The sequence below is a fragment of the Capsaspora owczarzaki genome, assembly GCF_000151315.2.
Source record: "Capsaspora owczarzaki ATCC 30864 unplaced genomic scaffold supercont2.6, whole genome shotgun sequence".
NCBI lineage: Eukaryota > Filasterea > Ministeriida > Capsasporidae > Capsaspora > Capsaspora owczarzaki.
This window is the reverse complement of record NW_011887297.1, coordinates 401529-428326: the sequence shown is the minus strand read 5'-3', so window position 1 is coordinate 428326 and position 26798 is coordinate 401529. Positions and strand designations below refer to the sequence as shown.

General features: G+C 55.2%; 10 protein-coding genes across 11 annotated transcripts; 4 read left to right on the top strand and 6 right to left on the bottom strand.

Moving 5' to 3' along the window:
* Positions 1-250: 250 nt before the first annotated feature.
* On the top strand, positions 251-3793 carry CAOG_04106 (protein kinase; the record flags this gene model as incomplete). Its single annotated transcript, XM_004347881.1, has 1 exon — positions 251-3793. The coding sequence occupies one exon, from the start codon at positions 251-253 to the stop codon at positions 3791-3793; it is 3543 nt and encodes a 1180-aa protein (XP_004347931.1).
* Positions 3794-3801: 8 nt separating this feature from the next.
* Positions 3802-7437, bottom strand: CAOG_04105 (hypothetical protein). Its single transcript, XM_004347880.2, has 17 exons — positions 7166-7437; positions 6783-6822; positions 6597-6670; positions 6439-6522; positions 6263-6374; positions 6113-6191; positions 5933-6030; positions 5775-5859; positions 5640-5697; positions 5420-5557; positions 5169-5349; positions 4895-5047; positions 4712-4814; positions 4460-4622; positions 4307-4382; positions 4130-4225; positions 3802-4055 (listed from the first exon to the last, which is right to left on the bottom strand). Exons 1-17 carry the CDS (start codon positions 7420-7422, stop codon positions 3924-3926), a joined length of 1929 nt encoding a protein of 642 aa, XP_004347930.1. The 5' UTR covers positions 7423-7437; the 3' UTR covers positions 3802-3923.
* Positions 7438-7591: 154 nt separating this feature from the next.
* Positions 7592-9446, top strand: CAOG_04104 (phosphoglycerate-bisphosphoglycerate mutase; the record flags this gene model as incomplete). The annotated part of the gene is made up of 1 exon (XM_004347879.2): positions 7592-9446. The coding sequence occupies one exon, from the start codon at positions 7592-7594 to the stop codon at positions 9377-9379; it is 1788 nt and encodes a 595-aa protein (XP_004347929.1). The 3' UTR covers positions 9380-9446.
* On the bottom strand, positions 9412-10148 carry CAOG_04103 (hypothetical protein). Its single transcript, XM_004347878.2, has one exon. It carries the CDS (start codon positions 10120-10122, stop codon positions 9571-9573), a length of 552 nt encoding a protein of 183 aa, XP_004347928.1. The 5' UTR covers positions 10123-10148; the 3' UTR covers positions 9412-9570.
* A 26-nt stretch (positions 10149-10174) lies between these two features.
* Positions 10175-11190, bottom strand: CAOG_04102 (hypothetical protein). Its single transcript, XM_004347877.2, has 2 exons — positions 10928-11190; positions 10175-10722 (listed from the first exon to the last, which is right to left on the bottom strand). The coding sequence occupies exons 1-2, from the start codon at positions 11121-11123 to the stop codon at positions 10262-10264; spliced, it is 657 nt and encodes a 218-aa protein (XP_004347927.1). The 5' UTR covers positions 11124-11190; the 3' UTR covers positions 10175-10261.
* Positions 11191-11706: 516 nt separating this feature from the next.
* On the top strand, positions 11707-13377 carry CAOG_04101 (hypothetical protein). Its single transcript, XM_004347876.2, has 3 exons — positions 11707-12029; positions 12250-13043; positions 13150-13377. Exons 1-3 carry the CDS (start codon positions 11723-11725, stop codon positions 13294-13296), a joined length of 1248 nt encoding a protein of 415 aa, XP_004347926.1. The 5' UTR covers positions 11707-11722; the 3' UTR covers positions 13297-13377.
* Positions 13321-14259, bottom strand: CAOG_04100 (hypothetical protein). The gene is made up of 4 exons (XM_004347875.2): positions 14114-14259; positions 13973-14024; positions 13791-13892; positions 13321-13696 (listed from the first exon to the last, which is right to left on the bottom strand). Exons 1-4 carry the CDS (start codon positions 14248-14250, stop codon positions 13463-13465), a joined length of 525 nt encoding a protein of 174 aa, XP_004347925.2. The 5' UTR covers positions 14251-14259; the 3' UTR covers positions 13321-13462.
* A 224-nt stretch (positions 14260-14483) lies between these two features.
* Positions 14484-18709, bottom strand: CAOG_04099 (hypothetical protein). The gene is made up of 9 exons (XM_004347874.2): positions 18615-18709; positions 18281-18504; positions 17991-18161; positions 16647-17895; positions 16308-16537; positions 16126-16220; positions 15300-16007; positions 15129-15195; positions 14484-15014 (listed from the first exon to the last, which is right to left on the bottom strand). Exons 1-9 carry the CDS (start codon positions 18637-18639, stop codon positions 14550-14552), a joined length of 3234 nt encoding a protein of 1077 aa, XP_004347924.2. The 5' UTR covers positions 18640-18709; the 3' UTR covers positions 14484-14549.
* Positions 18710-18756: 47 nt separating this feature from the next.
* CAOG_04098 lies at positions 18757-20015 on the bottom strand (the record flags this gene model as incomplete). Of its 2 annotated transcripts, XM_004347873.2 has the most annotated exons (4): positions 18757-19183; positions 19275-19383; positions 19490-19692; positions 19806-20015. In XM_004347873.2, the coding sequence occupies 4 exons, from the start codon at positions 19914-19916 to the stop codon at positions 19058-19060; spliced, it is 549 nt and encodes a 182-aa protein (XP_004347923.1). In that variant the 3' UTR covers positions 18757-19057. The 2 variants fall into 2 exon arrangements, with proteins under 2 accessions (XP_004347923.1, XP_011270368.1); XM_011272066.1 differs by lacking the exon at positions 19806-20015 and having other exon boundaries at positions 19490-19720.
* Positions 20016-20273: 258 nt separating this feature from the next.
* CAOG_04097 (hypothetical protein) lies at positions 20274-26772 on the top strand. Its single transcript, XM_004347872.2, has 15 exons — positions 20274-20463; positions 20558-20690; positions 20861-20952; positions 21030-21108; positions 21208-21375; positions 21479-21593; positions 21703-22163; positions 22243-22399; positions 22514-24687; positions 24790-24991; positions 25089-25426; positions 25526-25708; positions 25808-25915; positions 26024-26155; positions 26268-26772. Exons 1-15 carry the CDS (start codon positions 20288-20290, stop codon positions 26679-26681), a joined length of 4932 nt encoding a protein of 1643 aa, XP_004347922.1. The 5' UTR covers positions 20274-20287; the 3' UTR covers positions 26682-26772.
* Positions 26773-26798: the final 26 nt, after the last annotated feature.

Here is a 26798-nt window from a genome sequence, read left to right as displayed (position 1 = left end):
CCATGAAGCAGACTGTCCCCGGACACGTCTCCAAGTCGAAACTCGTCCGACGGTCGCATCAAAGCGGGCAGCGTTTCTGACACAGCTGCAGTTATACCCCTTACCGACACTACAAGTCGAGGTCGGGGGTGCGACAAAGGCAAGTGGCTCGTTGGAGGCGCTGGCTGCACCCACGACCATTTTCCAAAAGCGACTCATCCGTCGCCGCGCGCTCAGCCAAGGCGCCGACCGGGTTGAACAGAGCATTGCTATGCCTCCTTCGTCGCTGGCAAACATTGACACTCGCAGCCAGTCATCGCTCAAAAGCACGTCGTTCTCTGTATTGAACGACGGCAAGGACGCGGGTCAACCAGGCTCGTTCCTCGGATCTCTAGCGGGAGGAGGTCCGCCTGGCAACCGAGCCAGCACGTCATCACTCACGACCACCGCAGCATCGTCGGGGTTCAGCTCGGGCACTGTGACTGGTCGCTTGATTTCAGCGACCCAGAGCCCTTCATTACCATCCCTGGCATCCTTGTCGAGCTCTTCGTCCACGCCAACGTCGCTTCGTGTCTCGCAACTCTCAAATGCCGCGATTTTCAAGCAGCGGTCGTACTCGTCGTTGCTCGTGGATGACGATCTGAACTTTGAGCCCATCGACGAAGCAGAGCTGACGGCGCTCCTTCGACAAGTCGGTCGACGTCCTAGCGTTCCCAATTTGGTGTGGCAAGCAGCCATGGCGAATGCATCCAAGCAGCACTTGGGCTCCTCCGTTGCTGTGACTGCCGCTGGCTCTGAAGCATCGCCGCTGTCTCCATCCGCCTTTGCCTCGTGGCCCGCCACTTCCGAGATGTTCTCCAAACCACGCAGCATCAATTCACGGTCGCGGTCGTTTGGCACCCAAAGTGTTCTCTCCCCGCTCGGCACGGCTCTGGCCACTGGACCTGCTTCTGGCCATCCTTTGGCGAGCGCGCGAATGCTCGAGCGTCGACCTTCGCTCCCGTTTCTCTCTCCGGCTGCCCAACCATTCCTTCCTCCTTCCAACTTGTCATCAGCGTCCTCCTCAAGCTCGATTCCCGTTTCGTCTGAGTCCGCTGTGCAGCAATCACCGCCTCTATTGACGACCAATTCGCCACCTGCCGCTCCAACGGTGGTGCCCTCGATTGCAGTGGCCCAGGCCTCGCAGCAGTCCCTTCCAGCACAGTCCTCGCAGTCCTTACCAGCACAACCGTCGCAGTCGCCTGTCCCTTCGGCTGCTGGAGGCCGTCCGGCAGTCACAGCAGGAGGCGTCGCACCGTCACTTGCTGTCGCTTCGCTCGTCAAACGCAACAATGTGCGACAGAGGTCGCACAGTTCCGGAAGCTCCATTCCGTACACGCCTTCTCCATTGTCGTCCAGTGCCATCACACCGACTGCCACTGCCACTGCCTCTTCGCCCGCGCCAATCGCTGGCCCGACCTCGACCTCTTCTTCTCTTCCGACCGCTTCCATTCCCTCGGAGGTGACGTCAAGTGCAAGCAAGTCAGCATCTGTGAACGCGGTCGATGTTGCCCTTGACGCCCCAGCCTTTGCGGCAGTTCGTCAAGCTGCTGCCGTGCCACCCACACGTACTCTGAGTGCTCCGACAATGACGGCGCTTCTCCCTCCAGTTTCCAACAACGCTGCTGTTGCCATGGCCGTCGCTGCTTCCATCGCGCTAGACAGGGAGGCAGCAGAAGCGGCAGAAGAAGAGAATGATGACTTTGGCGACACGCTGACGCCTTCTGCACCGATGCACCGCACCCACGTCCGCACGTCATCGCTTGCTGAGCAATCGGGCGAAGATGACGACGAAGAGCTCGAGGAGGTACTGACTCCACTCGTCTCTGCGAAATCGATGCGATCCCAGTCCATGTCCATCGTCCCAACGCCTCGCGAGACCCTCCAAGCTCTCCAGATGCACCAAAGCTTTGACTCGCTCGTCATCTCGCCCAGTCCCTCGTTCCCAAGCTTTCTCGGTTCGTCTTCGCGATCGTCCAGCTCCGACAGCCTGATGATGCGCTCGTTGAACAATCTGAACAGCTCTGCGAACGATCTGACCACGGTGCAAGCAACCTCGCCGCTTGTCGGTGCAACCTCGCTGCTGGGAGGCTCATCCACACCAGTCTACCCAGCTCCATCGTCGCCTTACGTTGCGCGGCGCACCATCCGAGAAGGCTGGCCCGTGCCGACCAGCTCGCTCCGCCGTGACAGTCACAGCTTTGACTCGCTGTCGTCGCACCTCTCGCCAAACTCGTCCTGCTCCCAGTTGCCACTTGCCTCGAGCAGCAGCTCATCGTTCAGCGCATACTCCTCCGGTGCCAGTGCCTCGCAGTACAACAGCGACCGCTACTCGTCGACCGGCTCGGATCTCGAGCGCTTTGAAGCTGTTCCGCTCCGGTTTATCTTTGATCGCGTCTTCCCTGCTTGGGTGACTGAGGCGCCGCTCGGGCTGGATTCCAGTGATTCTACAGCGGGTGCGTCAGCGAGCAACGCGGGGGGTCTTGGAGGGGCGATCGCGTTTCCTCCAGGCTCGTATTCTGCTCCGTTCGTTCCGGCAGATGGCGGCGCCGGCGAAATGGAAATCAGGCCACAAGACGTGCTGGCTGGTCGCTACCAAGTGGTCGAGCTTCTTGACTCGGCCGTCTTCTCGCGCGCGTATCATTGCGTCGATTTGACCAGCGGCACACCAGTGTGCGTCAAGGTGTTGAAAAAGTCCAGCGACGCCTTCAGCCAAGGCGTCGAGGAGGTCCGCTTGCTCAAGTACCTGAATGCCGGGGTCGATGTCGACGCGGTGCATATTGTCAAGCTGTCAGACTACTTTGTGTACCGAGGGCATCTGCTGGTCGTTTGCGAGCTCCTGCGACACAATCTCTACCAACAGATGAAACTCACGCGGAACGCAGCCGATCCGTACTTTACGCTGGCCCGTCTCAAGCAAATCGCCAAACAAATGCTCACGGCTCTCGCCTTTGCGCATGCCCGCGGGGTTATTCATGCGGATCTCAAGCCGGAGAATATCTTGCTTCGTAGCCGCTCCCAAGCACAAGTCAAACTGATTGACTTTGGCAGCAGCCTGTTCTCCCCGTATGCGAGCGCAAGTGACGACCCCAACAAGCCAAGCGGTTCGGCCAACCTCTTCCCGGGCGTCACGGACGTCAACTTGAACAAGCAGCACTACATTCAGTCGCGTCCGTACCGCGCTCCAGAAGTTATTCTCGGTTTGCCGTTCGATGGCCGCATTGACGTCTGGTCGCTGGGATGCGTGTTGGCCGAGCTCTTCATGGGCCGGGTGCTCTTTCGCAGCGACTCTATTGCCACGCTGCTGGCACGCATAATTGCCTGCCGCGGAAACATCCCGTCGGACATGCTGCAGTTTGGAAGCGCCGTATCATCCTACTTTGTGGTGCGCGACGGCGTTCCATTCCTCTTTGATCGCCGCCGCGAAAAACAATCCGTCCCAGCGTCGCCTTCAAAGCTGCTGCAGGCGAGTTCCGCCGCCACCGCTACCGCGGTTGCAGCTGGCGGCTCGGGTGGTATGACAACGACCACGGCCGCGGCAGCAGGCGGCGGAGGGCTCTTGTCGCCCTCCTCACCCCACTCCCCCACCGCTCCAGCCTACCTGGTGCGCGCCGTCAGCAGACGTCTTGGGGACATTCTACAGGAATCTGGTGTGCATCCAAACGATCAGGACGATTTCTCGCTCTTTGTCGACTTTTTATCCACCCTGCTGATGATTGATCCTCGTCAACGGCCGACTGCCCGCGTCGCCATGCGACACGCTTGGTTTGCATAGTTGCAATGCTCTTTTGTTTCGCTTGTATTATAGTCATTAATTATGGTTTCTTCAACTAGCAGACTCGGCAACAGACGAGGAAGGATGACCACCGAAATGTTTGAATTATATGAGTTTAAACCAAACACAGCTAGCTTCGAGCTTGATAGCTGGCCAACCGTTGTTGCAGTTGATTAATGTTGGCCAACAGTTGCTCGGGTTCGAGCAAAAAGTGGACAAACAGGGATCGTTGGGCGTCCAGCAGAGGGTCGTCCAGGAGTGCCTGTCGCGAGGTCAAGGTGAGCAAGCGAGATTGAGCACAAAAGGGGGGATTTGTAAGGCAGATGAATGCATTACCTGTCGGTATTTTTCGCGTCGCTGAATGACTTCGTCCATGCCCTTGGCCAACTGGTCGAGCGAATGCAGCAACTCTTCGATGGTTGACTGCAAGTCCTGTGCGTGGTGGAGAAAATGTAAGGCGTTAGCATTCAGAACCGTGTGCAAACCTTATCCCTAGCACCTGCACTAAATTACTTTTGAGGTAAGGCGGATTTCGTGCGTCGCGGCATCTTGGTAAAGCACCTTTTCGAGCTGGCCGATTTGCGTTGTTCTAGAAACGACAAAGTCCGAGAAGGTTAAGTAATGCTGAAGACCATCAAAACGCCTTGGCAATCCCACAACACTTACACGGCATCAACATGCTGCTGTCGCTGCGCATGTCTGGCATCCAGTCGACGAAGGGTGGATTGCGTGCTCTCTTGCAAATGGCGACCGTATTGCACCAGCTGGGCGTAAGAGGCAACATCAGCCTGAGTGCTGTCAAGGGATGCATACCGCCATCCAGCCGTGGCTACGAGCGACAACCAGCGTGCCAAAAAGTGAGAATGATGCATGGGCTGAAACAAAAAGAAGGAAACACAAACAATGGCCCATCAATACCTCGACTCAACACGCCGTGAAGGCGCAGGAGCGTCGGGTCGCTTTCATCGATTGTCTTTTTGTTGGCTGCAATGTTGGACAGGAGTGGATCGCTCAGCAAAGTCTGGCACAAAAAGGAAGCAATCCCCCAATGGTGAGTACACGCAATGCACAGTATCTCAAGCTCTGCACAAGGCTCTGTACCATGCGCTGCCGGAATTGAGAAGACGCAAGTTCGGTCGATGCGACAAGGGAACGCACGAGACCTTGCTCGTGAATGCGAGTTCCTTCATCCAGCTCAAGACTCAGGCGTAAGAATTCGCGCCGAGCTTGTTGCGCCAGGAGTAGTTTGGAAATCTAGCAAGCAGCCATAAATAGTGAGCATATGGCCAGGATATGATGCCATCATCGAGAGATAGATTCAATGAAAAAAAACAAACAAAAAAAACGGAACCAAAAAACAAAACTAGCTTGTTACCGTGTCGAGATTCGTTGCGAGATAATGCTGGCGCGAGAGCTTGAATCGACAATCTGTCAGCAGAAGAGGGAGTGTATGCTTTTGCGCGAGAGGCGCGGCCATGGCTTGCGCTTCGTTGAGCAAAGTTCGCGCGAGCACATCAGCCTGTTCAGCACGATGCCGCTTGTCCTCAAGTTGTTGTCTGAAGCGAATGCAATATATCAGGATACGGTTTGGAGAGAACGTGCACAACCGACGAAATTGGACGTTACCTGGCATTGGTTGCGTCCGCTGACAACGACGCCTGACTACTGAGAGCATGCAGAGCTCGCTGGAGTTGTTGGGCGTTTGCAGCACTGGCGTCTAAATTGCTGAGCTCTTGAATATGGGCCACAATTGCTTCTTGAATTCTGTCGAATCGAGACAATCGAGTTGGATCTTGAGAAGGAGTTGGGGCGAGATTAAAAATCCAACAAAGCAGTGCTGTCTTACGCATGCTCCAACCGCTCGGTCTCGGATTGTTGGTGATGGCTCATTTCGGGTTTGTCCGCTATAATGTAGAACAAACAACAGAAAGACTCGAAATGAGGGCATGACAGGAGCCGGGTCGTGTCGAGTGAAACTTACGACTCAAGAGCAATGCTTCCGGCGGCATTCGGTCCAAGAGTTCGTGCCGTGAGGCAGGAGTCGCGCACAAGTGTTCCGTAACCCCCTATAGCCCCACCAAATCAAACTGAGCGTTGCTCAAAGCGAGGAAAAATGCTGCAAGGCTCGATGCGAGTTACATTGAAGAAACGCTGGCTATGATATTGCTTGATGGCAGATGAATACTTGAGCTCAAAGTCGTTATACTCGGTGCAATCCATTGACGACAGGGTTGTCCCTACTCGGATTGCACAAACGGCAAGTCATTAACAACTCCAACAACAACAGTCAACAGCCCGCAAAGCGTGTGCTGGACTCACCAATCTCACTGCTGCTGGAACTCGTTGCCTCAACCGCCTTATGAATGGCCTGGGAGACGTCATTGAAGACGGCATTCATCTGCATCGTTACGATCGCCAAAAATGAGCGTCTCTTCTTTGCGAAAAAAACAAGTTGTCTGTTGGCCTCACATTGGCATTCAGCTTTTCGCAGTTCTTCATGTCGGCGGTAAGCACTGCTGCTTCCGCTACTTCCAGTTGCCGAAGGTGCGAGGCGCGACTTGAGAGCTGGTTGCTCAGTTGACTGAGAGGGGGTGAGAAACCTTGAAGTGTGCTCTTCGAATGCAACAAGTGCTCAGCCCACGTACCTGAGTTTGTCTCGTTGCGTAGATGCAATGCTAACTTGCTGTTTACATTGCGCAAGTTCGACAGTCAGCGCGGCAATATCGCTCCTGTCGTAGCCAAAGTGAGATTGTTGCAGATTGCTTCCGCACGATTGAGACGCACATCAACAACGACGACATACTCGAGCTTTTCGACCGAGTCCTCGCAGTCTTCATCGTTTTGCAACGCTGCAAGTGCTTGTTCCAGCGCTTGCCCCTGTGGAGCCGCCAAAAACAACAACAACAACAACAACAACAACAAAAAAAAAGCAACAATTCCGGTTAATTCAAGCATTACCCAAACAAAATCCACCACAAAAGGAACCCACAGTTAGAAATCTCGATCCGTTCGCCAAGAGCTGCCGCGATCTGTCCAACCAACAGGCAAAAATGCGAGACAGTCAGTACATTTGGGCAAAATTTCAATTCGATCGAAATTTGAAAAAAAAATCCGAATGTTGTCGTTGTGGAGCGACTTTGACTTTGGTATTGGAAACAAAAAGTGTTTCGTCGTCGTCTTCGATCTGAAACACTTTTGTTGCATGTCAAACAAAACCAAACGAAATGAAACAAAAAAAAAAAAAAAAAGCGCGGGAAATGTTTGAAACAGTGCCTGTTGGAACTGAAACGTTGAGCTCCGTCTCGTGTCCACGCACACGGGAGCCAGTCACACGCGAATCGCGCGGCTGCAGTCTCAAGTACAAACACATACACGAGTGCGTCTTCTGGCGAGAGGACGGACGCAGGGCGCACGGTTTGGACGAGCCACTTGAGGAAGGCGTCGGTTTGCGAGCTCGTCCCAAAGAGCCACTCGACTGCGTCCGGCTGCAGCGGGGCAGGGCGTGCACTGGCACTACTGGCTGTACCGTGGGTGCTCCGAGGATGTGCGGCGGCGGCGGGTGGCTGGTAGTGCACAGTGTTCTGGAGCCAATCTGCCAGCTGAGCAGCGCTGCTCGTCGAAACGGCCATCTCAAAAACGAAAAGGTGGAGTGATTGTGCTTTGCGTTGGATTTCTGAGAAGTATAGGTTGAGAAGGGATTGAAGAATTATTGGGTGATGATTGCCCTTTCTCAGTCTCAGTCTCAGTCTCCGTCTCAGTCTCAGTCTCTCTTTTCATTCCGGTCGCTGCTTGTTGTCCATGAGTCATCCGCCTCAGGCACCGGCGTCCCTGTCTGCGCTCTCGCCCATCGAGATGACTGCTGTGGCATTCGCATGCATTGCTGGCGCCGCGACCGTGGCTGCGAACGTGCGCGCTCTAACCGCAACCGCAGCCACGGCCAGCCAGCTGTCTCGCCCCGTTGCTGTCCGCCCCACCCGCGACTCTGCCTCGTCAACTGCTGCTGCTGCTGCTGCTGCTGCTGCTGCTGCTTCTGGTTCAAGCTCGTCTTCTGGCGATGGCCGCTGTGCCACTCCGCCCGTGTGCGTCCTCTGCTTGGACGCTGAGCACCAGCCGTCGGACATGGATTTGGAAGTGCTTTGCGACCTGCACAGGGCCACAGTGCAACAAGGCGCATCGTCCATCGGTCGGACTGCTGATTCTGGTGCTTGTGACAGAGCGGGGAGCTCAACGACCATGGTCATTGTCACTGCTCCGCCCTGCAACAACGACGACCGCCCGCGGTCCCGGCTCGGAGGGCTCCCGGCGACCCTTTCGTCGCTGTTTGCATTCGTGTCGCGGTCGAATTCGCGTGCAGGGTCGCAGGCCCCTTCCCGCGCCGGCTCCCCAACGTTTGGCGAATTCAGCCAGCCTTCCGCCTTGGACGATCCGCTCGTCGCGGCGACTGCAGCGGCAAAAGCCCATTCCAACCCGAACGTTGCTGTCACTACCAGCAGTCCTGCAGCGACCAATGCTGCGTCATTAGCACCGCCAAAGTCACAATTACAATCACAATCACAGTCACAATCACAGTCACAATCACAATCACACGAGCACCCCACTTCTGCGGGCGCGGCTCCAAGCCTCAGCCACTCTGCGCTCACCCCGGATTCAGCCACATTACTCGCTCTGGCACCGGTGGTCCATCCCAACGACCCGCTGTGCATACCCATGACGTTGCCATACTACCCTCCCGTGTCCTATCTGCTTGACACGCTCCCACAGCAGCCTCCGCCGCCGACGGCGTGGACCGACCTCTTTTGGCGATATGTCGCACGGCAAGTCGACATGCACCATCGTCGCTTGTACCGCGAAAAGAGTCCGAAACGCATCGTGCTGGTTCGGCACGGCGAGTCGCAGGCAAATGTCGACGCCTCCGTGTATGCCACGGTGCCAGACAGCCAGATCAGCCTGACGGAAAACGGCAAGCGGCAAGCCGCGCATGCTGGTCGCGAAATCAAAGCCATGGTTGGCGACGACAAGGTGCTGTTTTACGTGTCGCCGTTTGCACGCACGCGCGAGACCTATGCCGAAATTGTGCGCCACTTTGATCCCGGCCAAGTGTCGATGCGCGAGGATCCGCGCATCCGCGAGCAAGAGTGGGGCAATCTCCAGGCCCTTGATGGGTACAAGACAATCCAAGCCCAGCGCGAACTTGTCGGCGCCTTCTTTTTCCGCTTTTTGAACGGCGAGAGTGGCGCGGACGTGTTTGATCGGGTGAGCAATTTCCTCGAGTCGCTGTTCCGCGAGTTTGAGAATGGCAAGGCCCAGCATGTCGTCATTATTTCGCACGGCCTTGCCATCCGGCTGTTCCTGATGCGTTACTTTCGCCTGTCTGTCCAGCAATTTGAGGCACTCGATAACTTCCACAACTGTGAGTACGTCAGTCTCAACAAGCGACTGCCTGATTTCAAGTATTACCTGGCCAGCAAGCTGCGTACTCGTCCCCGGCGCCGTCACGCCCCTCCAGCTGCTGGCGACAGCGGTGCAGCAACAAGCTCTGCGCCACCACCGACGGCTGGTGGGTTGGATTCTTACCAACGCGAATGACATTCGCAGATTCAAACGTCGTGAAGTGTCTGTAGCACCAGTTAAATACATGTTTATTTACAAACAACTTTTACACACATGTTGTTGCTGTTGTTGTTCTCAGACTTTGATTTGCTTAGCTTGTGGAGAATCTCTGCATCTCCGATCATTGCCTGTCCACGAACAAAATCATCCCTCCCTCGCTCGCCCCTTCACTCGTCGGCTGCCTCGGGCGCACAGAATGCCTTGCTGTAATGGCCCGACGGATCAAAGCAGCACACCCGCTTCTTGCCGCTGGCAAGCTTGTCGCACGCATCGGCAACGCGCTTTGTTCGCGTCCGGGGCTGCTTCGCGGACGTCATCCAGTGAATCCAGTCGACACGCGCAATCGTTGTTGTCTGGTTCCAGGCATCGCGGGCTGCTTGTGGGGCTGCCGCGAGTGCCGCTGCGAGGTCGTCGGGAATCTGAGGTTCTGGCTCAGTCTCAACCGGACGAAGCTCGACAGCCACCGTGTCGCCTTCCTCTGCACCAGCTGCCCGGCGCAGCTCGTCGTTCAGCTTCAGCCAGTGGCTCAGCTGGCCGTCGGGCTCCAGGGTCGCTTGGAACGGGGCCCGCCCGTTGATGGTGCCTGTTACGGTGGTTCGTCCTCTCCGCGGAAGCGACGCACTTGATTCTGTCGGCAACACCACAAACCACCATGGCTCACTTTGACTTGGATTGTTCGCTGGTCGGCGGAGTGGCGCCCGGAAGCTCACCGGCGGCATTATCTGAGCAGTGTGTTGGTTTCAACAAATAAACGACTACCGTTCGCTTAGTTTGGGCAAATCCATAAACATTTATTCCACACATGCACAACCATGACCGCGTCATATGAACGCATCAACACACACACACACACACATTCTAGTTGGACTCTTGCGCGGTCTGAGCCGACTGTTGTTGCTGCTGCTGCTGCTGCTGCTGCTGTTGATTCGACCGAGAAATTTGCAGCATTTGGTGATGCAGATCAAGCGGAAGCAACGCCGGCATCAGACCTGCGTCGCACACAATAAACACATTCTGCGAAATGTGCTGCACGTAGACTTCTTCCACATGACAGTCCAGGATTTCTGCGGCGGCCTTGTGGACGTCCTTGCTTTTCGGGTCCGGCTTGATTGGCAGCACTGCAAAGCCCCAGCATTGATTCAGAGCGCACTCGACCGTGCGCAGATTCTTCATCTTGTTTCCTTTGGTTGGCAGGATGGGGCGCTCGCCAGCGGGTAGTCGTCCGTCACTCGAGTTCTGAGAGCGCGCCACTGCTGCGAGATGCTCTTCACGAAGCTGCTGCGCCAGACTGCCTTCCTTGAGGCGGCACAGAATCAAAACTGTCAACAGGTAGACGGTTTACAGATGTACAATCAGATCAGTATTGGAGGATAAGGGGGCGGAGTTGAGCGTTGAAATAAAAATCTTTGCAAAACGAAAACAAAAAACCCAAAAACGCTTCTCGGTTTGTTGTTGCACAGTCTAACAACAGTTTAACTGTGCTGCTGCACCCATCTCATCAACTGACTGGCAGCTTCCACTCACCAGTGCGATCGTCTCGGCCGAGATCCTCAGCTTTCATGCCATCCGTCGTCGAGGGCTCAGGAGGCTCGACAAAGACGCGTCCAGATTGCTCGGCTGGCGTTTCATCCGAAGCCGCTGATGCCGGCAGCTTTTCAGTCGCCGCAGACTCTGCTGGCGAGATGGAGGGTGCAACTTCGGGAAGGGTATCGGCAGGCATTCTGTGTGTTTGTTAAAAACTTCAAAGACTGGTAAAACACAAGGACCAAAAAAAAAAAAAAAAAAAAGAAGGACTGGAAATAACTGAGCCGAAATCCGCATTGGGCGTTTTGAGAAGCCAAACTTTTGAAACGCTTCACGAGGCGCTGCTCTGCAAAATGCATAGTCAGCTGCGTCATCACTGCACGCCACAACAGCAAAGTGAACAAGCACACAATGAGTCTTTTGGCTTGTGCTTGTGAACCGCGTTGTTCTGTGGTTCGTTGGACTGATCGTTGCCAAAAAGCGTTCGGAGATGTTTGGCGGTGTTTCTCGTCTAGCTTTCCTCCTGATTCTCGCTGAGGCTTGCTGATGCTACTGCGAGTCTCTCAACCACTTGCAGCGACATTGCTTCTTTTGTGTACATTTTCACCGCGCCCACAGGTGGCAGGAGCAAAACCGCCGAGCTCAGCCAAATTCAACGTTCAACGAATCCCTGCTCCTCCAATGCAGCTGTGATGCTCAATTCTATTCAGTGTTCTACGCCACATTTGCATGTCGCCAAACTCTGATCCATCCTCACAAACGAGAGGGAAATCGCATTCAGTCTTTTCTATCCAAATGCTGCTGCAGCGAACGCTCGTCAGCGCGACTCGGCAGTGCACCACCACCGCCACCGCGACCCAGGCCATGTCCCACATGGCACTCGCACACACATCGTCGTCGTCCTGCATCTCGGCCTCAGCAGGCCCATCGAGCCCGAGTCTCCTGATTGTGCCAAAGGCGAGATCTCTCTCGCAGCTTGCCGTCCTCCCTCGGCTCACCTCTGCCGCGGCCGCCTCAGCCACCGCCCCCATCACCACCACCAATGCAGTCACAGCATCTGCACTGTACGGAGGCGGTCTTGCTGCACCCCGCCATGTTCGCTGTGAGTAGTGCTTTGGTCGAGCATTCTCTCTCTCTCCACGCGCTTCTCTTCATGCTCTCGCTGTTGTTTCAATGATCCGCTGCTCTGTGCACGGCGACCATTTCAACTACGACCAAAAAGTGGACTCTGCGGAAACCACGATTGTGATTGCGACGGGCGGACCATGCTGGACTGGGCCAAACTCTTCACTCACCTTGCTTTTGGTTGACTTTTTCGTTAGACATGGCCCGCAAGCGCCACTGGAAGGTCAAAGCCAAGGACAGAGCACCCCCTCCGCCACTACAAATAACGCTGCCCGATCTCACAGAGGCCCAGCTGGGCGAGGACGGCCAGGTGATCAAGGTCAGCCTGATTGTCGAGCGGTACCCCGTCATTGTGCCGACGCCGCATGCAATTGAGATCGCCATGGTCGAGTTTGATGAAAAGATGCAGTCCGAGAAGAATGGCCTGTCCGAGTACGAGTGGAACCAGTCCGACGGCCTCCCAGATCCGCCGCGAGAGACCTACCCTCCTGGCTTTGAGCCTGCAAGCCGCACGACCGCCGCCGACGCTGCAAACGACACAACCTCGCTCAAGCGCAAGCTCGACCAGCACCTCTACCTGATTGTCCGCAAGGACCGCAAAAACCACGCCTGGCAGTTCCCGCAGGGCAACCGGCTCTTGAACGAGTACCTGATCCAGAGCACGCACCGTGTCTCGCGTCAGGCCATTGGCAACAATGCCGAGGTCCAGTGGTGGGGATTTGGCCCATGCGCCGCGATTCAATACAAGCTGCCGAGCAGCTACAAGCCCGCCTTTTTGCCAAAGCTGCGCAAGGAGCCATGGCCCGCGTCCCCAGCGGAGCTTGCCGAGCGCGAGATGAGCCGCCGAGAACACATGAATGAGGCCAGCTTGACCGCTCGCCGGGCAAAGGCGACTCCTCAGCAAGTTGAAGCAGCAATTGCTGCTGCCGGCACCGCCTTTGACGCTGCCGAGGTCGCCAAGGCCAAGGCCAACGCTGGTCTGAAGGCATCGGTGAGTCTGCGCATTCAAAACCCTCCGTGTTCTTTGTCGTCATGTGGTTTGCCTAACGATTGGTTGTTGACTCATTTTTCTCTGTTTTGTTGGTCCCTTTTTGCAGGTGTTCTTCTTCCGCGGTCAGTTCCTCAATGGCCCCGTGGTGGTCAACCCCAACAAGTACGTCGAGTTCAAGTGGCTGACAAAGTCAGAGCTGCGCGAGTACTTGTCACCACAGTGCTACGAAGCCGTGCAGGATTCGTTGATGTAACACCATTAAACATAAAGTCAACAATGCGCGAGTACTTTTGTGATTCTTCTTGGTTTCGTGTACAATAACGCGCTTTCGGATGGAGTAATTCAGTTGGCGAGGACAAAACTGATCTCTTGCTCCACATTCACGACCAATCGGTGCAAAAACGCCAGATTCTTTCCGCTCATTGGAAATCATCCCACAACGACGCTGATTCATCCAGCAAAATATCTCCAGACCCAGCTGCCTGCTTGGATCCAGCTCCGGGTGCAGATGTTGCGGTCGGAGCTGCTGCGTACTCTGGCAGCAGCTCTGGTGGCGGCCGACCTCCAATGATTGGCGCCAATTTTGGCGGCAACTGGACTTGTGTGCGCTTCTTTCGGCTCGCATTCTGCCGTATCCGATCGACTTCTGCAAGCTACATCGATTGACAAAAAAGTGCACGGTTGATGTTGCTCAGACATGGCCGTTGAAGATTCAATCCAACAATAATGCAAAAACCAAAATCTCACCCGATAGTTGAGTGCTTGAATGGCGTCAAACTCGTCCGGCAAGTGGACATAACGGATGTGCTTTGCCTGAACAAAAAACGTATCGAAATGTGAAGCCCGAGTCTTCAGGTTGTGATGGTCATTGTGAGCGAGATTGGCGCATGAGCAGCAAGCGACCAGACCAAAGAAACTGAGCTTACTACCTGCTCCGCGCCATGGCCCAGGCGTTCTAGAACGACATTGTACAGCAAAACACTTTAAAAAATGAAAGCAGTACGACATGGCGTTGTGAGAACTCGCTCAATGGCGAAACCCCGACACGAGCAGAAGAGAGCGCTCGTTACTTCATGTGGACGTCGACCTCGTCGACATCGCCAGTTGCGAGCATGTCGCGATGCAGCTCAATCGAGACGCGTTGACCGTGGAGCGCCTGCAGCAGGCAGACGAGCGACTTTTCCGCGCGACGCCGGCCGGACGACATGCGGAAAGAGTGAGCAGCATTTGGATTTGGGGCAGGCACAAAGCATCTCAGACTGACTCTGAGCAAGGTCCAATGAAACAGTTATGTACCGGGCGACAAACTGGGAATTGGCACATCCTTTCGATATGTACAGTACAAGTAGATAATGGACAGAAATTTGTGTTTGAATTCGAACGATTCGCTCCATTCCTCCAGGTTGGATCGCACAACGACGACGACGTTGGAAAAACAAACACCCCTTGTTTTCGTTCTAAATGTACTAAAAACACAAAAAGCTAATCAGCCAAAAGACGACGCCTCTACATCAATTGGGTCTGCTGCCGGTTCCATTCAGCCTCCCAAGCATCGTCGTCGCTAAGAGCGGTAGGCGCTGGGGCTGCTGCTGATACTGGGGCTGGGACCGGGGTTGGCAAAAGCACTGCCGGTGGTGGGATGCTGACTTGAGCAGGACTGTCTGCACTGTGACGCAAGCCGCTCGCTGGAACTTTAGGCGGAGATCCAACCAGAGCGGCGTTCGAAAAGGACTCAATGGACGCGGACTGCTTTCGCAACGAGCTTGGCAAAGCAGCCTCGGCTGGCTGTGCTGGCAAAGAAGTACGGAACGGGAGAGAGCCTCGCGAGTGGGAAGAGGCGGGTGGCGACACCGGATTGGACGTGCGGTTTTGCAAATCGGCACGATTCATAATTTCCCACTGTACGTCCCACAGGTTTTTCGAACTTCCACGTCGACTTGATCCGACGCTCCCTGGAGGTTCGAGTTCAGGCTAAGCGGAGGTGGGGGGGCGGGGAAGAGAGGAACAAAACCAGAAGACAAACACAGGTGAATACTAAAATGCTGCATCAACTGCCAAAGCACGCTGTTGCCACAACCGACTTACGATCGGGGCATCCAGAATCGATGTCAAATCTTCTGCACTCAGGGAGCTGTCTTGCGATAGCCTCATGCTAACAACAACAACAACAAAAAACCCAAACATCGTCAATCAATGATACAGCCAGCCTCACAAAGAAAACCCGACACCAAGAAACAATCAGCAAAAACCACTCACTTTACGGACGTTCTCACGGGTCGCGCGGGCTGGAGCAGCGACTGGTCCGTATCACATAAAAAATCAACCACCTTGGACACTTCGGCTTTGGCGGCCGTGCGCGGGGGCTTTGGCGGAGGAAGCCATGGTTTTGCAGAGAATGCCTCGGCACGGGGCGGCAGGGGCCGGAGCGGCGGCACCGCGGTGGGACTGACATCGACCAGTGGGTTGTCGCCAGCGAGCAAGTCCACCACTGGCACCGACATTGGTGTTGCCGGCGCAGTCGTCGTGGGAGTCATGGTTGCCGAGGTCGCGTCATCCGATGCGGCTGACGTGGACGTGAGGAAGGCAGAGGAATGAGGCGATGCTACAGATGGAGAGGCAGAGCCGCTTCCCGTGCTCGAGTTGATGCGCGCGGCAGTCGACCGGCCCAGCTTTTTTGCACTCGCCAGAATGCGGTCCACCTTGCGTGAAAGCGAGGGCCGAGACGTCAAGGTCGAGCCAGACCCGGACGTCGGCTGCAGAGGCGGGGTCGCGTCGACGCCCGACGAGCGACGCGAAACCACGATTTGAGGCAGCGGGAAGCTTTTGGTGGCCGAATAATCATTGTCGACAAAGTCAAACACGTCGCACGTTGCAATATAAACTGCGTCCACAATGCCAAGTGCGTCGTCTGGGTCGAAATTGCGCGACAGGAGCGAGAGTGATGGCAAGTCTTCCACAATGTACCTGAGGACGCAAAACAAACCAAAAATTCCACAAAAACCAACCAAGATCGGCAATGCAGGTCAGAGAAAGTGTTGCACCATCAACGAATCACCACGTGCCGAGCGACCGCGACGCATACCAAGTGGAAGGGCAATGCATTTTGAGGGTCGAGCCGGCAACGTCGACGCACACAGGATGAATGTCCTCGGAATCATTGCTCGGCTTGACGAGTACCTGTTTTTATCAAGGGTGCAGCCATGTAAGCATTCTCTCGCAACAACAGCAGCAAAAAAGCAACAGCAGCAACTCGCATTTCATTACCAAATGAGCTTTGCCAAACAAGAGCTGCACAGCAGTCTTGGCGGCATAGTTTGAAACTGTAGCACTGCTCTCGAGCATGACTCGACGCAAGAAAATGTCCAGGTCAGCGGACGAAACCAACGAAGCGAGGGTTGGGTTTTGCTGGCAGAGGAGAGAGCGGATGGCGTGCATCTTTTCCTCAAAGTTTTGCCGATTGTTGCCATCTGTCGTCGCCTCGAGCACCATCGGTCCTGTTGCAAGGCAAAAGTGCCGCCACCAAAAAGAAAGCCACTGTGAGTACAATCCAATCACAAAAAAAACCCCTCTTTCTCTCTGTTTTTTGTTTTTGTGCCAACTCACCAACGATGTAACCAAGCCGCGCGACATCACGCTCGAGTTGCTCTTGGGCGTTCTCGCGTTGCTGATTGACGGAGGCTTCCGCGCTCGCAGGACTGCCCGCCAGGGGCTCATCCACGACAACCAGTTGCGACGAAAATCGCCGAGAGGACTCGTTGGCATCCAATTCGAGGCCAACGGCGGTGCCCGCACCCTCTGCTTCGACAGCAGTGCAGCAGTCGCGGAGCGCAAGCTGGATGCCCTTGGGATTGCGATGAAAACCATTGTAGATGGTGATGCTGCCAACGGGCGCTCGGGAAAACTCATGCAGGTAACGGGTAAGCTCTGCGTCGATGCGCCCATTCACCGATTCGAGGTCAATCATGGAGGCGCGCGAGGTCGTGGCCAAATCGTGGACCTCCTCCCGCGAGATGTGCGAGAAGGAGCGCAGCTCTTGGTTGGCATGGCTGGCCGCCAGCCAGGTCAGCGTCGCGCGGTGGGTGGAGAAGGACGGCGGAAGCATTGTCATGGCTGGTGTGATGGTCATTTGCGGCAGCACGCGAGACAGAACGCCCGTAGGCACACTCAGCTGTGGCTGTGCCGCTGGCTGTGGACCCGTCGTTGCCAAAGACAGGGCATCGTTGATGGCGTCGTGAAGTGCATTGTTGACATAGTGCGACGTAAAGTTGTTGATGCACTGTGACGAGGTCTGGTAGTACTGCGCCGTGGACTGGGCAAACAGCACACCGCACGGAGCAAACGTGTCGAGCCGGCGGTCGAGCACGACTTCCAACTGCGCCATGGTGCGCTGAGTCGCGTTGGCCAGAGCATCGCGCGTACTGACGAGCTTGATTTCTTCGGGAGTGGCTGCATTCGCCGCGGTGAGCGAGTTGATCACTTCGTCGTCGGAGAGCTGCTGTTGCTGCATTGGTTGCAGCTGTGGTTGTTGCTGCAAATGGCCTGGCTGTGAAGGGGCGGGTGACTGGGCAGCAGCGCCAGCAGCTCCAGGCGCAAAGGAGGAAGAAGAATTGGTAGTCGTCAAAGTGGTTGACACTCCACCCGTCATAATCGTCGACGGCGGCGAAGCGGTCAAAATGGCAGTGCTGCCGCTCAGAATTCCAGTCTGGATGGAGGCGACTGTCTGCTGAGCGGCTCGGTGGCGCAAAAAGCGGTCGCGCGCCTTCTCAAACGCCGCCACAAGCTTTTGCCGTTCTTCCAAGGCCTCTTTCACTCCTGGAAATGCGGAAGTGAGGTGATTGAATGGCTCGACGACCTGCCGGGCGATTGTTTGTAGATTCGCGTGAGAACATCCGAGACAAATGTTGCCAAATCACACGTTCACCACACGTTCACCACACGTTTACACACCTTCTCACGAACATGCATGGCAAGCTGAGCTGTTTGGTTGCCAATCGTGTCGAGGACTTCCCGATTGCGCACGCTAAATTCCCACAATGGCGTGTCTGCAAACAATTCGACAAACTCTGCGCCGAGCCTTGTTTGGCAGGTGGCGAGCTGGCTCAGCAGCGTCGTGTACTCCTGTTCACACAAAAAGGAGCCCAAAAGGGGGTCCAACAAGGGGGAGTTAGCATCCGGTCATGGAACGAGTACGAATAATGGCAAGTGCAAAACGGATTGAGAAATCGGGTCGTCCTCACCTGAAGCGAGGAGAGCAGCCGCCGCGACGAGATATCCAGGTGCTGAAAGTCGTCTGCAAGCAGGTCGTCCGAGTCTGTGGCGGACGATGCCGTGCTGAGGAAGGAGAGCGCAGATCCGACTGAGCCGCTGCTGCTGCCGCCGCTTGCGAGCGAGGACGACGACGACGCAGAGGAGGACGAGACGGGCGCGGCGCCGGACTGTTTGCGCCGTCGCAGATCGACGTCTATGAGAAGGAGGAGGAAGGAGGAGGAGCGAGACGGAGGACGAGGGGCAAAAGACAGTGAGAACACCATTGGAACAAAAATTGATAGGGAAGTGCATTGCTGCGGTTACAGCGCTTTAGTCCACGCAAGGACATGGTCAGTCAGCAAATACAAAGAGTGAGCTAGGAGATGAGGAATAAAGAAGACGAAAAAAAAATTCAAAAAAAGAGGAGTGATTGGGAGCGACGATCAATGCCAAGAATTTGGTTTGGATGCTGAGAATGTTGAAGTTGTGATGGAGTTTGTGTGAAGGAGCGTTGGTGCTGGAATCAAGAGAGGAATGTTATTGACGAGCTCACAACATGGCAGTGGCACATGCCGGCAGAACGATCGAGGCAATCGGGTTTTCGTTGAAAATCAATCAAAAAGACTCCAATTGTCATGCGTTGCGAATCACCGAGCGCAGTATCATGCGTGCGACTGGCACAACGCTCACCGCGTCACTAGAAAACAAGACTGAATAAAATGCGGCAATTGCGACAACTGCGGAAATCGCACCAAAACGCTTGCGCGTTATTGCATTGCGGAGGATGCAGTGGACCCCGCCAATGACGCCACAGCTTGCTGGAGCTGTACTGATGCTTGGAACGTGGATTGGTAGGTTGAAATGACTGCAGCAGTATGATCGAGCGCCGTTTCCTTGCAGCACAAACACAACAAAACTGAGGGTCAGCACCAAAAACTTGCCACATGTCGCAACCAACGCCCTGATACATTCTGCCATTCTTACCAAGCGACCATCCGCAAGGGAGAACGAGCTCATCCACGCCATGTCTTTGAGCCGCTCCGACAAATGCTGCAAGGATTGAGCCATGGTTGTAAACAGCGAGACTGTTTCGCTGTGCAAGCCAAACGTCCAACAGTTAGGGCGCCAAATGCAAATGATGACAATACTTGTTTTTGAGCAACATCCCACATCTACAGCCGACAGTGAGAGCGGCTGACCTGTGGAAGGCGGCATCGACGCGAAGCCCGTCCGACATGATCGGCGCCTGCAGTCGCGAGACGAGCTCGGCCTTCTTGCGCAGTAAGCCTGTAATGTGTGTCTGAAGCGACTGCAGTGCTTCCGTCTTGCTTGCTTGCGCTGTGGCGTGCGCGGCGTCGGCAGTCTGCGCGTCCTGCTCGACCTGCCGTATCCGCATCGTCGTCTGCTCCAATTGGACCCAGACATACATTACATACATGGCACAAAAGGTAAGCTCGGCAATTTCGGATTCTAGTCACTCACGTTCGAGTGGGGTGTTGTTGAGGGAGGCAATACCTCGTCCAATGCTGCGCTCAGCGTCGACAACTGCCGCAACAACGCGATGAGCGCCAACGATCGCGGCTGCTCCTCCAGTCCCACTCCCAGTCCTGCCATTGCCATTGCCATTGTGTATGGATTTGTCACAGCGAGTCGTTCACGAAGTCAAATCGAATCCAACGGTCGCCGGTAGAGCTCAACAATCCGAATCGGAGTTGTCCAAAAGGGGTTTTAGGACTGAATCTCAGATTTTCTCAGAGTTCTCAGCACCGAAACTCAAAGCGACTCATTTTTCACTCCCGTCATCTCGCTTCACACACTTCGATCTGCACACACTCACACACTCACACACTCACTTCACGTTCATTCACTTCACGTCACTTCACTTCCACTGGAATCTTCTTCTTCTGTATTCTTCCAAATCGTTATTATTGTTCTTTCGTCACTCACTATTCTATTTCCATTTAAAATCTCACTTCAGTCTTCGTTGTTTTGGGGCAATGCAGTCTGCCGAGGCGTCTTCGTCTGCTGCTGGCGCTTCAGCCTCAGTCTCGGCTGCTGCTGCTGCTGCTGCTCCGATGGCCGCGGTGCCCTTCCGACCGTCCGTCCCGCTCTCGGCACTCGTCGAGATGCTCCTCCAGAAGGCGCACGGCGAGCTCATGAAGCTCAGTGAACTGTACGACCACAGAGAGAAGCGCCCGAGATCTCGCCATTGATCGCAGCTGATCCGGCTCATCCTCTCCCCCCCCACGTCCATGCATGCATCACAGGTTGCCGCAGTTCCCAGACAAGCAACGCAAGATGGCAATCATTGATTACGTCCAGCGGACGCGTGGCATGTTTGTGCGACTGCTCGTCGTCGTCAAGTGGGCTTCCAAGGCAGCCGAAACGAAGTCTGTCTGGGTAAGTATGCCTGTTTAGCTTTCGGAGGATCACGCTACGACCAAAAACAGGTTGGCGTGATGATTAGCAACGAGAGCATCACTGTGCTCTCGATTTCTTGCTTGGCTGTCCGAGTAAGTTGGCAAGTGCAAGCGAACACTCACTCGTTTTGTTGTTTCAACGTTGCGCAGGAGTTGATGCGATTCATCGACAGTCAAACAGCTTGTTTCACGGTTGCCGCCGATGCGCTGTACTGGACGCATCGTAATTTGGGGCATGCGCGGTACGTCGCATCGATCCCCTGGTTGTTTTGGCAGCGAGAACGTTTGAAACTGACCTCGTTTTGCATTTCCACATTAGAACGCCCGCTTTTGCGCTTTCGACAGCAATCGATGTACTTTCCACCGGGTCATATACTCGCATGCCGAAAGCGATTTCGGTAAAGCTTCATACCTGAATATTGATTTCGTCAAAAACCCGTTTGTTCGCTCATCAATTTTTTGGTTTTGCTTCGCCGCCTTCTCCCACGCGCTTCCAGGATATCGTGCCGCCAATCACGGTGAATAGAAAGGACATTCGGCGTGTGTACCAACAGCTGAACGATGTTGTCCGCATTCTGCTGGTCGACTCGTTCGTGCCAGACGGTTTTAGCCAAGTTCTGGTCAACGACGGTCGTGTTTGGCTGGAAGTCCCTTACGAATTCAAGGTAACCAATCCCACGTCGTCGCATCCTGCACAGCTTTGTATCGTTTTGAGCGTATGCGCGTAGATCTTGCTCACGGTGTTCAACATGCCTGACAATTTTTCAGATTGCATTGACCATCGATGGTGAAAACGAAAAGAGCTTGTTCTGGCGCATCCTCTCCATTGAGCTGCTTGTGCCTTCGCCGCGTCAGAAGAGCGAAACGCGAGATAATCCTGCTGGTAATGAGTGTTGTGGTTGTTGTTGCTGTCCAGCTCTTTTTTCGTTTTTGTTTTTCCATCTCGAGCAACCCCCTCACCCCCAACAAATCCTTCTCCTCTACCGCATCAGACCAATTCGACTTGATATCACCGCGGCAACTGGCCGGGCTGCTTGAACTCGTCCAGGGCCGACTATTCTTGCACAGAAACCGAAAGCCCCTGCAGGAGGTGTATGACATGCTCCACGCCTTCGCCCAATCCTTGCGACTCGTCTCACTACACCAACAGGCGCATCGTCTTGAAGTTTCAACCTGGTACAACCATGTTGCGTTGGCGTTTGAACCCGAAAAGTCTCTTGCTCTGACATTCTGGAAGTCACAACGCCCGCTCGCGCAATTCGAAGTTGCTCACGGTCAAGGTGGAGCAGCAGCTCATCGCGCCGGCGGTGCCGTGCAGCCTAGTGCGGTCTACCTCCCTCCACTAGTGACCGAACACAGCCTGACTGTTCTGCTCCCTTCCGACAAAACCGGCAAGCTGCGCTGTCGGCACGCTCCTCCCTTAATCCACCCGCGCACCGAAGAGGCTATTCATGTAAGAAGAGGCCAACTGATGCTGTGCGCATTGATGCTCGAGGTTGAGTCGAATTTGTCTCACCTTTGTCATTTTGTAGGAGACCGACCTGCCCATGTATCATCTCAACGTTGAGCGGCTATTCCAAGTTGCCCAATTCTACCACAAACACGCCAAGCTGCTTGCCATGTGCCATCGCTTGCGCCGCATTCAACTTTCAGAGTTTATTTATTCCGAAGATGTCACTGAAATTCGAGGTAACCTGACATGTCTGCGTTTTGTTTTGACATGCCTGCGTTTTGTCTTGACTCCATGACATGTTCACTGAGTATGTCTTGCCCTTTTGGTTTGTTTTTTTCCTGTTCGCTTAGAATCATCGCTGGAGCAAGTCGACAAAATTGACGAATTGGCACCGTTGTCTGCCCTCCTGGTTCGCTACTACAGTGGTAGCTACTTTTCTTTGCTGGTTGACTCGCGAACGGGCCGCTACCTGCTGCGAGAGGCCAGTCAGCAGCAGCAACAACAGCACTCAACCTTACTCCCAACTCGCTCCGCCACCTCGCCGCAGGCAAACTCCGTCGGGGCCAATTTATTTGCTGCAGTGAACAGCAAGCGCTTTCAGCAGCAGATCGCCGTCTTGGAGCGCGAGCTCAACAACAGCCAAATCTCGATTGGTGATGTGCTGAGCGCCATGCGGCAGATTGCCATTCTCGCCCGCTGCGAGCACGACGCCCGAAGACTCGGCTTTGAGCCGCTGACACACCTTCCACTTTCACCGCACGATTTGCTCGCGACACTGAGCAAGAATCGCTTGTTCCTCAAACTGCCCCACCACACCCATCACTTTGTTGTGGTCGACGTTGGTGAGGACTTTTCCGAGCGCCTGCACCTGCTCCGCGTCATGCAAGATTCTGCACCGTGGATGACGAGCGACGACGTCTCCTATTCGTCGCGCGCGGGTGCAACGAGCGGGGCCTCTGGGTCGAACAACTCGCTCAAACCCGTCGAGCTCGTGTACAAGGCACACGACATTGCTGCAGTCGACCAGGCCATCATGGAAATTGTGACGCAAAGTGCCGCCAGTGCGCAGTTTGCAGACATTGTGGGCCGGAAGGCAGCATCGCGGTCGCAAAACAAGCGCCGTGCAACAGACCCGCTGCAGCAGGCTGTCAAGCGCGAGCGCACGCTTCTTGTCGAGCAGAGTGGTGCCCAGTCTTCTGAGCGCCCCATTCTTTCACAACAGGGCGTGAGCGGGTCGTGGCAACATGCCACGCTGTTTGCGCGTCGGCTGTTTACGTCACGTCTCGAGTTCTGCAGAGTGTACCTGCCGTTGCTGACGCTCATGGACTCGTTCCAACATGCTGGTATCACGACACGAATTGTGAACGACCACAACGCGACTCACGCGCCGCTGGTGGTTTGGGTCGCGCCTGCGCTGGCAGAAGACTTTTTGGCTGCAACAGCCGCGAGGAGCTCGACCTCGAGCAGTGGTCTGCCAGCATCCATGACACTGCAGTCTCCATCGCTGCGCCCCGTCACGTTGTCACTACATTTGAGCATTCTTGTGCTCCCATCCCTCGAACCCGCGCCCAGCACTGCGTTCCAGCAGCGACCGACCTCTGGTGCTGGAGCGGCTGGTGGACACCCAACTGGCGTGGCAGCGACCGGTTCCGGTGTATTGGCTTTGGGAACTTCAGCACTCGGGTCTGCTGCTGCTGCTGCTGCTGCCGCTGCTGCTGCTGCAGGCGTAGGCGCAAGTTCGACCCCTGCGACTGCCACCAGACTGGCCGCGTCGTTGTTTTCTCGCGATCACATGTCCCTCAGCAACCTGTCGTCCTGCATCCGCTCGGGCCTTATTTCTCTCGATGCAGGGGGTGACGCATGGCGCGTTGTGATGCTTCTGCACGAAGACGCGTCCTATCTGCTCGGGCGCGGCTGCTTTGAACTCAACCAGTCCTCGAACGTGCAGTCCGGGATGCCGTGCTTCTTGCAACGGTCTTCAAGCAGCAGCTCCGACGGCGGGAACGAGTGCCTTTCGTTCGTCTTCCCAAGCTTCAGCTCGGCAGGACACCGATTTTTGCAAGAGTGGAGAGCGGCGTGCATCATGCTCCGCTTGGCGCTTCCGCTCCGCCTGCTGTTGGACACAACCGCGAGTGGACTTGATTCCGAGCCCAATGGAGCGGCCAACGACGCATCCACCAACGAGGAGGCCCTTTCAGCCATCGTTCGGCGAACTGGCAGCGTGCTTCTTCCCAACTGCGCGTCCAAGGGCGCCCCAGCTCTTTGGGCCGCATCGTTCTTTGGCGGGTTTTTCGTGGTTTCGTCCTTTGACATGCGTACGCTGGTGATTTCCTACGGACGCGTGGTGAACGAGGTCACCCACTCGTTGTTTGCAAGCATTCGCTTTGATTCGCAAACGTTGCGTTACGTTGTGACTTTTGGCACGAGCGGGTCGGACGGGGCTGCCGACAATCCACACTCGTTGATTGCACCCTTCCTCGAAAGCGATTTGAACGGGCATTTCGATCTGACCTTGTTGTTGAAGGTAGGGCGCAGGGCCCACCCGGTTTGTTGTCGGCGCCGTGCTCTCCTCTTTTGGTTGTGTGTTTGTGCTAGGAGTCTTACTGTTGGATGATTTGCTGCGCAGAATCTGTTCATCACTTTCGCACCGCTGCAAGCACTGCTGGCTCATACCTCCGCTCCACCGTCAATCAGCTGCATTGGCCAGCTCCGGTCAACTACGCCTCTCATTGTTCTGCCTCATGCCATCGATTCCGTTGCTCTGGTTCTGTGGGGCGTCTTCTCCGTTGTGCTGTACATTCTTCCGAACGGCTTTGTTGCACTTCACGGTCAGTGGTTTGACCAGATTGTCGCTGCGGCTCAGCTCCTTGTGCACCAAAAGCCGCGACTCATTTTTTGAACATCCTTTTTTGCTTTGATTCACAGATGGCGCAGATAAAGTACCACCAGCTCAACGATTGACAGACAACGGAGTTGTGCCATTCCCACAATTGCGTGCCTTCCACGCGCGCATCACAAGTCGCGTGGAATCCGTGTATCAAGCATCGAATTCCACGGCAGGACAGTCTCAGAACGGTGCATCGCGCGTTGCCGAGTTGTTCTACCGCGGCCTGCCGCCCCTGTCCGTTTCGGATCACTCTCCGGGTACACCGCCGGTCGCCTTCCGCGGGGACGTTCTTCCGCTTGTAATCGAGGCTTTATTGGAAGATTCTCTGCCTGCAGTGAGCCTGCGACAGGCTTTTATTCTTGCCTCTCGTGATCAGGTACGAGTTGGAGTGAAGTCGGCAGCATTTTCTCTTTGATTTTTTTTTGGCTGGATTGCTCACATTCGCTGCTCGTTCTACGTCTGCTGTGCATTGCAGATTGTGAGCAAATCCGGAAACCTATCCTGCCCGTCGCCGTTCAGTGCGTTGACACTTGTCACCAAAACGCAAGAAACGTGGTCGTTGGAACACTTGGGCAACGCGCTTTCCTTGCAACTGGCTTCGAAAACGGGAGTCACCGAGGCAGAAAATCAACTTCTGCGCCGCTATTTACTCCACTACGTGAGTACTGTGTTCTACCAAGGGCTTGTTGTTGTGGTTTTTGTTTTGTCGTTGGCGTTTTTGCTGACTTGTAGTTTGTGGTTGCGATTGGCGTTGTAGTCTTCAAAGTGGCTTCGACGCCCACACGCCTTTGTTGCCATGCTCAGGCTTGCTCAAGTTCCCGATACTGTTCGCACCCAGTTCTTCAAGTTGCTTTCCTGCCAACTGGTAACTCTAGAATTCCGCGATGTGTTGTTGTTGTTGTTGTTGCTCCGTTTGTAAAATCCTCGGCTGATTTCTTTTTTGGTGGTGCCTTTCCGTTCTTGCGCTGCACAGGACCAGGACCAATCCAAGCCGCTTCGACTTGAAATTTGCTGGTGTGTGCCGCCGTCGCTCGAGTGGGCCACGCACCTTCCTGCCACTGGCCAGCCTGTCATTTTTGTCGCTCCTGCGTACTTTCGCTTCGTCGTACGTTTTTTTCCTCTTCTTCTTCTTCTTCTCGTCTGTGTTTGGATGAGCGTTCCTGACGTTCTCTAACCTGCACTATTCCCACCCCGCGCCCCCCCCCCATCGTTTTCAGGTCCGTTTGATTGATCGCAAGGACGAGTCTTCGTTCGTGGATGTTCCAATCACACACGACGTGTACGCTGGCGACACTCGAGGATGGGAATTCGACTCGACTCCTGTGATTGGTCGCGGGTCGGCGGCAGGCCAAACAGCTCCTCCGACCAACGAGGCGTCTACCAACGCAAGTCCCGCGGAAGCAATGCGCGTCGATGGTTCGGAAGGTGCCGCAGGCGGATTGCAGATGCTCTTCTCGTCGTCCTCCTCGGCGCATCTCTCCACGACCACAACCACTGGTGCATCGCGTGCGCTGCTTCGCCTCATGGTCCCGGAGAATGTGGATTTGACGACAGACACTTCTCAAAACTGCCCAACGCTGTTTGAAGCTGTCTCCTCGTTGCTCGACAAGTCCATTGCTGAGCTGGTTTGAGCACGTTGCGTTGTTGTATTCCCCCCCCCCACCTCCTTGCCCCTTTGTACTTTTACCAACCAATATACCTCGATCCAAATGTGAAAACCCCCCAAACGAACCTCTTTGCAGTTCAGT